The sequence below is a fragment of the Saccostrea echinata genome, unplaced genomic scaffold, assembly GCF_033153115.1.
Source record: "Saccostrea echinata isolate AGI-Se365-2 ecotype Australia unplaced genomic scaffold, CSIRO_AGI_Sech_v1 ptg000014l, whole genome shotgun sequence".
NCBI classification, from domain to species: Eukaryota; Metazoa; Mollusca; class Bivalvia; order Ostreida; family Ostreidae; genus Saccostrea; species Saccostrea echinata.
In genome coordinates, this window is record NW_026889763.1 from 13159974 (window position 1) to 13169770 (window position 9797).

General features: G+C 34.6%; 1 protein-coding gene across 1 annotated transcript; it reads left to right on the top strand.

The window, feature by feature from the left end:
• Positions 1 to 1669: 1669 nt before the first annotated feature.
• LOC133186506 (uncharacterized) lies at positions 1670 to 3522 on the top strand. Its single transcript, XM_061321740.1, has 2 exons — positions 1670 to 1745; positions 2354 to 3522. The coding sequence occupies exons 1-2, from the start codon at positions 1670 to 1672 to the stop codon at positions 3520 to 3522; spliced, it is 1245 nt and encodes a 414-aa protein (XP_061177724.1).
• Positions 3523 to 9797: the final 6275 nt, after the last annotated feature.

The window sequence follows — 9797 nt, forward strand, 5'->3', positions numbered from 1 at the left end:
TTATGATTTCGTATGTTTGTAGTTTTGCAAAATCAGCAATTTAACCACACCACTTTATTTGCTTTCAAATATAAAAATTTCCAATATGCCAGACAAGAATTCGAAATTATAGAAAAAGTTAAGTGTTCATTAAATGCTTATTTAATATAATTATTAATGAAATGCATTTTCTATCATACTATTCAGAAAAGTTTGAGCATTGCGGTTATACCATCATATAAGCAATCGAATGTGAAGGACATATATATTTTTGTTAGAACTTATTCAAGAAATATCAAAGATGGTAATTAATCTAAGTTGTTCACTCTATCGTGATTTTACACAATTTCCAAAGGGTTAGCACTGGAAAACACTATAAGAAAAAATCTATTCTAAACATGATATGTATTATGCAATACTTTTTTTTCGTTTATGAGTAGTAGTACCGGTAGTTATATTAAATAATCGTTTTACATACACATGCATTTATCTGTAGCGAACTTCGCCAAGGGAATTTTTTTAAAATTTTTTTTAAAGAATCGTAGGCCAGAAAACAATTGTAATCTTAGTGTAGAAGAATCTTTTGAACATTTCAGAAACTTGGGTGTCTGTAAAGATTTTACATATACTGATTTTTCGAATACAGAATATTTGACTGCTGTATCTGATAAACTATAAATGATTTAATTGTTGAGGAGGTTTTAGATGCTACAAACTGTTTAAAAAGCAGAAAATCGTCAGGAAAAGATAATTTGATAAATGAGCTTTTTAAATATATGTATGAAGACCTAAGCCCACTTTTAACAAGGATATTTAATTGTTACTTTTGATACAGGTAATATTCCTCTCACATGGTGTGAAGGTGAAATAGTACCTATCCCTAAAATGGCAGACTCAGATGTAACAGATAACTATAGGGGCATAACCCTCATGAGTTGTATGCTAAAAATATTTACAACTTTACTTAAAAAAAGACTGATGAAATAGGCCGAAAGTAACTTTGTTTTAATTGATGCACAGTTTGGATTCAGATCAGGGGTTGGTACTGTAGACGCAATTTTTACACGGCAAAGTATAATTATTGATAAACATCTTTCGAATGGGAAAAAAACTCTACTATTGTTTGGTGGACTACCGTAAGGCATTCGATAGTATATAGAAATTATCTTTTCAAAAAGCTCATAACATTAGGGATCAAGGGTTAAATGTTTAACAGTATATGGTCTCTGTATAAGAATGTTCAGAGTTGTGTGAAACACAAAAACAAAATATTAGTGACTTTTTTAGAGTAGAACAAGATGTCCTTCAGGGAGAAGCACTGTCTATTTTATTACACTTACATCAATTTCGCTTTTATAGTAACTGTCGTGATAACCTTTTCAATAATATATCTATTACTACCTGAAATGTTTGATAAAGCTGATTATCAGTATATTGTTGATTGTTTAAAACTAAAAATGGTTATCTACAGATATTCAAGTTTGATTGATTGATTGATTGATTGATTGATTATATGTTGTTTTATGTCCCGTTCGAGAATTTCAACTCATGTTAACACGTCACCATATACTAGTAAAGGGCTTCAAATTTTGACCTTTACTCGGCACTCGGGGCTATTGAGCAGTTTGAGCAGCAAGGGATCTTTATCGTGCCAACAGCTGCCGTGACATGGGGCCTCGGTCTTATCCGAATGACCCACAGCTTTCACGTCAAAGTGCCGAGTGCTTGGCGGAAGAACAGTGGCTACCTATTTTTAACTGACTTAGGTCAGTCGGTGTTTTACCGACTCAGCGTAAATAATTACGATAAATTAAAAAATCTTCAATAATAGTAATGCACAAAATGTTTTCATTGCTCACTATTTTTAATTTCTGTGTTTATTTATCTCTAATTGTATAAAGTTATATATAAATTTAATTATATTTTGAAAAATCATTTCTCTACATTGGTTTATTTATAAAGAAGCTTCTCCGCAACGGCCAAAAAGCAGTATTATTTGTAAGTGTACTTCAATATTCTTTTATTTTCCAACACTTTGTCTTACAGTATATTTTGAAATCAAAAGCATAAGCAATTACAAAATTCAAACGAACAATCTTTACTTCTTAGCTTATCAAACAAGAGATTTATTCTTTTCTCACAGCAGGTGTTCCCTCTTCCAAAGACAACGTACAAAATAGCGAACCCGAAACTTTCACGCACGAAGAATTGTTAACACACAGTGAATATTATTTCAGATCTATTTAATGTTTCTCATGAATCTGCAAGAAAAAACTTAATATGAATATTATTTATCTATTAAATACACAATGAAAAAATTGATAAATATCCATCAATAATGTGTTGAACATACAGTTTTCCCCTTTTTTGTCAGTGAATATCAACATCTCAAATATCGCAGAGGAAACCAAGCATGTGTCTGATTTGGCTATTGTTCTCCGCAATAATAAAACTCTGGCCCTGATAGGAAAATGGGGAAGTGGGAAGAGAACATTAGCGGTGCAAATAGCCCTAGAAATGGAGAAGGTGTTAAATGATAAATTTAAGTTTAAAGTTATCCATAATTTTGACGAGACGTGTGGGCCCAGTATTTCCGGATTATCCCAACCAACTGTTATAATACTTCCGGATTTGTATAAATTTTGGAGAACTGATCAGCACAGTGAAGACGTTATCAACACTTTAATTCGTATCAGATCAATCACCAAGGATAGAAAGTTGTACATTGTAGCTACATTTACAGAAAACGCATGGGAATCATTTGCAGAATACTTTCCGAATAAGAATGTTGACGATCTTTTTCCACGAAGAATGAGCATCAATCTATCGCCAAAAACATTGTCGGAAATTGGTAGGAAAAATCAAGTTGTTTTGAAGGAGGCAGCAATCAAAGAACTACTTTGCGTAAGAGGTGTTTTGGGAAAGCCTCTTATAACTTTTTTGTTTTGCAAATATCCGGTTTATAGAAATCCACAATTTTTAAGGTTACCACTGTTTTCCATTTTGTCTGAATTGAGACGCATGAGAAATTCATCTGATGACCGCAAGAAATTCCGAGTACTGGAATACACCATGTTACATGGTGGAGAGGTAGAGATAGAGAAACTAGAAAATGATATAGATCATCCTTTGTTTGACGTAATAAACAATGTTGATGATAGGAAAGCATATATCTCGGATTACATTACACAGCTTCTTAACGGATACATGGAGAAAACGAAAAAATCCTATAGAATTCTACACGATGTAATCACAAAGTGTGTATTCCTTGTCGCTGCTGAAAGAGAACCAGAAATAATGTTTAAGGAATGTGATTGTTTTCTTTTATTTGATCGTATTCGTCAGAAATCCAGGATGGAAAAAATATGGGAGAGAGGCAAATTTTCATGTGATGACAATTCATTGACTATGGGCATTCCAACAGAATCATTTCCAATAGTTGTTAAAGCTTTCAAGCACAGAAAAGAAATTATGCCGATGCTAAGGAATGTGAAATTGTTTAATGATATAGATTTTCAAAGAGTGTGGAATAAGATTCAATAAACAGGAATACACTCTTCTCTGCCTATATCGAAACGTTTGAAAAGTTTCTGGATGATTCACTTACTAGCGTATTACGAACTGAAGGGTTGCAGTCCTATCCACAAGAGCATGTAGACCTGAAATTAATTAGCATTTTCTGTAATCATTTCTTCAATACCATACACTCTCCCAAAGAAAAAAATTATATTTTATCAACATCCGCCCCTTACACCCCTTCCGTTCGAAAGCGGGGGGCATACAATGACGGGGTGTCCGTCCTTCCGAAACATGGCTGTCCCTTATCTGCAACTCCTTCTATAGCACTAAATCAATTAAATGAAGCGTTTACTTAATATTTATCATAGTGACATTGTGCACCTTCTATTATACGTTTCGATCGGACACATACGAGGGTTGTCCGAGAAAAACGCGAACATTTTAAATATTTTTCGTTTCACATATATTATAAAGTTAAGAACTGGTATGCACCATAATCAAAATTGTTTACATAATTAACAGAAATTTCAATAAAATATCTCAAGAAATAACATTTCTCTCTCTGATAAATGAATCATTCAAAATAGCTCCCTGCGCAACACAAACGATGTCAAAACGTAGCTTGTGGAGTTTCTGAATTTGTTTAGGAATCGTGCGATTTAAAAATTCTATCGAAGCAGAAATTCGATACTGCATTTGCTTTTCTTTTAGTTACCAAGTTATCCATTTCACACGTACTACAACTAAGATTAAATCAGGGAATTAATTCTTTTAAAAGACAATTTTCCAACCCCGATCATAAACTTAACTGCTCGCATAGTTAATGGCAGTCTCCACGTATGACGTCCAGCTCTAGACTTTTCAGTTTGTCGTCATATTTGTTGATTTACCAAACGCTTCTTCCATCGGATGACAAATCCATCCATCTTTGAACCCCTTTTACTATGTATAAACCTGTGTTCGATACATGGATTTGTGTTGTTCTTTTGTTCCAGCTATTTTCCCGTATTAACAGGAGTCATACCCTGCTCCACAAAGTATTGAGTGATAATTTGGTGCGCCGCATTATCGCCCGACGTCGCCATTTTTGACAATATCTAACTCATAGTGTTTGAACATTTAACGTCATATTTTTGTCATTAATGAAGTCAAAATACTATGTTTTATACATACATTACTATAGGTCGTAAAGTTTCTATGAATGTAATTTTTGTCACATTATATTTCCGTATAACCTTGTAATAAAGAAAACATAGATGGCAATGTTAATTTTAAAAAGTCAAGAAATTGCCGTGCGCCGAACACCGATATTTAACACCCTTTAAATGCTGATTCTAAATGAGCATGACATTCCATCCTTATATTATTTCTTCAAATTGACGAAAATATCATTTCTCAACATTGTGCCAAAAATGAATAATTTTGGTTGGGTAGTTTACGAAATATTTAAAAAGTTCGCGTTTTCCTGAGACAAATCTCGTATTTGGGATTTTACAAAGCAAAAAATGACACTGTCATTTTTTTTTTATAATATTGGGGGTACATTAGCCCATCTCTTATCTGTAACTCCTCCTATACCACTGAATGAAATGTTGAGACTTTCACAGAATCTCTATTGCACACTGCCAACGTGCACCTCCTATTTTACGTTTGGATCGGACAGATATTTGGGAATTCCCACAGCCAATCTACTTTGTCATTATACTCTTGTCGGAGAAGGGTTTTGCTACAGTACCTCTGGTTTAAAACTGTATTGTATGATGACGGTATCTGTGATTTCTAGTAATATGAAGAAAAATTCTTCAAATTCAAGTAAATATTATCATACATGTAAAGACTTTAAGATTTATTTTCAGCATATTGATGTCTGTATGAATTAGACTAAAAAGCATGACTGTAGATGAAGTGATTTGTGGTGAGAAATAAAGTAACGAGGCGTATCTTTGATTTGAATGCATATAAGCGCAGATTATTTGTAACAGCACGAAATTACAAAATGCTGGAAAAGCACAGGCATTTGTTTCTAAGATTAATTTTACCACATAATATTTTATAAATGTTGCTAAAACACGGAACGGATTAATTGATTGATTTATGTTGTTTTACGTCCCATTCGAGAATTTTCACTCACATTGAGGCGTCACTTTTTTTATCTGTAAAGAGCTTCAAATTTAGACCCATACTCGGCAGCCAGGGTCTTTGATCAATGATCATGAGGGTTCTTTATCGTGTCAATGCCTACCGTGACACACGGCCTCGGTTTTTGAGGTCTTATCAGAAAGATCCGTGATTTTCCCTTCTAATGCCGGGCGCTTGGCTACGGAGCAGTCACTCCCTTTGTTTCCGTCTTATGTTTTACGCAGCGAGGCGAACGAAAATCAAACCCGGGTCTCACGATCACGAAGCAAACGCCCTACCACTAGGCTTCCGATTGAAAAAAGAACGGAAAGCGGAACAGAAAATTTGGTCCCAGATTAATCGCTCGACAAATATTTAAATCATACCAGAAACGATATACATTATATGCATTGTTCATATTTAATCAAGGATTAGTTTATTTAGTCATGTTTATTCTTTTGTGAAGACCTGAACTCGGCATAGCACGGGGTACGGAAAACGAAACAGAATAATACAGTTCAAATACATGTTCATTACCAGTGTTGAAGAATGAGTTAACTATACCCGTGAGTGTCGTTGTGGTAAAATATGTACAAGTGGAATAACTTTATTAAAGGCAAGTATTTGATATCGATTTGCCACTTGTACACCAATGTATTTAAATTAACAAGTTTTTGATTGCATCAACAATCCTGTAGTTGCAATTTGCGTGTCTATTTATTTTTTCGATCCTTATTAATAATGCCAGTGGTCATTGTCTCCAATACAAATGTGTACATACAATGTACGCTCTCTCTCTCCTCGCCTATTTCAAATCAGCATTGCCTGTTTTTAAATGATTCGTAATTTCATTTTTTTTTTTTTTTGATTGATAAGGTATTCTTTTTGGACGCTTATTATTAGGCGTTCGAATAGATACTTGGGTTGTGAGTCTAATTAGATGTTGTAAAGCTGCATGTACAATGAGCAATCTCCCTGCTCAAGAATTTGAGTATTTGTACAACTTAAAACTAGTTCACGCAACTGCATGACAGAATAGCTTAATTACGAACGATGAATATTCTTGCTTTCTGGAAAAAAAATGACGTTTTGCACGCTACTGGTATAAATGTCGGCAAAAAACAAATTTTAAACAATATTTCATTGGCTTTCGCATGTATAGGCTAATTATGTGAAAAAAATCATTAATAAATCACAGTGTATCGCTAATTGTATAATTAGATATGAACTATAAAGATAAAGAATGCTGGTTCTTGTCTGATTTAAATCTGGATCAAGTAAAACTTTTGATACAAGATTTTCCGTTTCTGTTCCGTTTTTCGTTCAGCGTTTCAGTAACACTCGTATACGAGAGTCGTTCAATAAGAAATGCAAAAGGTCATCAAAAAAGCACAAAAACAGTTCCTTTTTATATCTAATCCTTCAATGTATTCCCTGTTAACCTTTATACATACCTTAAGTCTATTCCCATAACCAAAATACCTCAGCATATTCTTTTTTGGGGTAACCCAAAAACACTGATGGATAGCACTCCGTACGACAGATCTGAAAAATGTTACAATGACAGATCTAGCAAATACGGAAGATGGCTAGGCTCTCTAAACGTTTCTTCAAAATGTCCTTGACATCTCTATGCCTACATGTATTTGCAGCAGCGTTGAGCTACAAGAAAATGACCAAGGGTACCAGTATTTGAACTTCTCTTACAGAAAACCTGTTCATCTTTTCTCAATACAATTTTATCATAAACGATACCATTGATAGTCCTTTCTTAGAATTGGGTGAAGGTACATGTTTTACTTGTCCTCTCGAATAAAACAGAAAAACCGGTATAAGAACTGTTTGAAGCTATGGCTTCTCTTTGCAGGTTCCTCTCTGGTTCTACATTTTATTATTGACCTTCAATTTGAGCTAAAACAGTTTTATCGTCACCCATCACGCAGGTTTATTATACTCTTTTGTTTAAATAATTCTATTTTAAAAGACCCTTGGCTCATTTAAAGCGTGTTTTCTTGTAGTCATTTGTAAGGAAATGATGCACTCATTTTACAGATTTTTTTAATTCGTTCGTCAGAACTCAATCAACTGTTGTGATGATGAAATGTTTAGTGTTTTAACAAACTCTATTACTGTAAATCTGGCATTTTTCAGAGGTCATGTTGCTCACAGCACAGATAGTTTTTGGTGTGCCTACAGATCTCGATCGACCACTTTTGAATTTTCTAATCAACCTAAAAACCGTATTGTGTGAGAGACTAATCTCTCCACATATTAAAACCCTATCTTCATTTGGGTTTAAAAGGAATTTTTGTAACGAAACGCAGTTTTCATATAAGCCCTCCTTTTCATCTTCTTGCAGAGAACTTTTTAAACAGTTTAAAGCTCAGTGAAGTGGCTATGCTTCCTCTGAAAGTGAATTTCTTTGCGAAGATAATGTATATTTAAAAAAAAACATGCGGTTTTCGGTGATTAGGAGTTTTTTAAATAGAGCCCTTCTGGTGTGAAAAAATAAAATAAACTACTTGTTCATTTATTATGATAAATCCATGTTGCATTACTTATTAAAAAGACCCTCATATGGGGTAAAAAAAAAATGTAACAGAAACCAGTGCCTGCCTGCTCAACACTTATGAAACATGTTTTTCTTTTACTTTATATTCCTGTAATCTGCACCAGTATCTTGGTATACCCTCAACCATATGTTTCTCAATAACAATGCTATGACCAACACAATAATTTTTCCAACTCCTACTAACTTAACTTTTTAAATAACCTTTATTCAAGAACAAGTTTATATTGCATGTCAAATACTTTTACCTTATCAAGTATGAGCTTCTGAAGATTTTTTTGTACAATACACGGTAAAGAAATCAGTTTTATACTTCCATTCTTTGGGACTTTTTGGCTTCCCTTATCCGAACTATATTGTTCAAAATTTGTCTGTTGTCTGTTGTCATCGGCGTTAATATTTTACATTTTCGTCTTTTTCTCCAGAACCACGGGGCCAATTTCATCCATATTTCACACAGAGTATCCTAGGGTAAAGGGGACTCTTTTTTTTTCAAATAAAGAGTCACATCCTCTTCCAAGGGGAGATAATTAGTGGTGAAAATTAGGTGGGGTCATTTAAATCTCAAGAAACACTGTGCCAGAAAAGATAAATCTTAAGTGAAAGCTCTCTGACATAGTGGGAATTCAAGGTTGTTCAAATAATAACCCCCGGGGGAAGGGAAGGTCAATGTTGAACGATCAAAGTTTAAGTTAGAAATATATAGAGGAAAATCTGCTGATGAACAGAGGGAACAGAAGGGCGATTATTGATTCAGATGAGCCTTATGGCCCATGGGCCTCTTGTTTTACACACTTCTGGAAACATTTTATCTGGCAAAGAAAGTTAAACAACTTGCACATGATCTTCGTCAGAATTGTTGACACATCATTGACCGCTTAACAAACTAATTATTAACAAAGAGGACAATGTACTTAAATAAATCATTCAGTTTTAGAATTTATGATTGATTGATTGATTGTATGTTGTTTTACGTCCCATTCGAGAATTTTTCACTCATATAGAGACGTCACCATATACCGGTGAATGGCTTCAAATTTTGACCTTTACTCGGCACTCAGGGCCATTGAGCAATGAGGGATCTTTATCGTGCCAACGCCTGCCGTGACACGGGGCCTCGGTTTTTAAGGTCTCATCCGAAGGACCCGCAACTTTCACTTCAAAGTGCCAAGCGCATGGCGAAGGAACAGTTTCTACCCATTTTTTATCGACTTAGGTCAGTCGCGGCCGAGATTCGCACTCATGACCTCCCGATCACGAAGCGAGCGCTCTACCGACTGAGCTACCGTGAACGGTAATTTATGATTGAAAGAGTTAGTATTTGTGTAATGATTTTGTTTAAATTTGTATTTAGGATTATTTTTTGAGTTTGAAATTTTTGTTTGACAATTTTACGTTCCTGGCTAAATGCACCAATACTTGACAAGAGGCCCATGGGCCACAGTGCTCACCTTGGTCAGTTTGGCCATCAGCAGATTTCATTCCCTATTTCTATGCAAAACATTGATCACATCTTTTGGCTCCCTCTTATCCTAGGGATCATGATTTAGGCAAACCTGAATCTATACTACAGTCCCTGAAACGTTCTACTTTCCCACTTGAACGGTGAGCG

What these genes read in the sequence shown, in the direction of transcription:
- LOC133186506 (XM_061321740.1), top strand. Translation starts at nt 1,670, where the DNA reads ATGACCCACAGCTTTCACGTCAAAGTGCCGAGTGCTTGGCGGAAGAAC. An exon ending in CCTATTTTTAACTGACTTAG is followed by an intron (nt 1,746 to 2,353) that starts GTCAGTCGGTGT and finishes CTTTTTTGTCAG; the next exon opens with TGAATATCAACATCTCAAAT.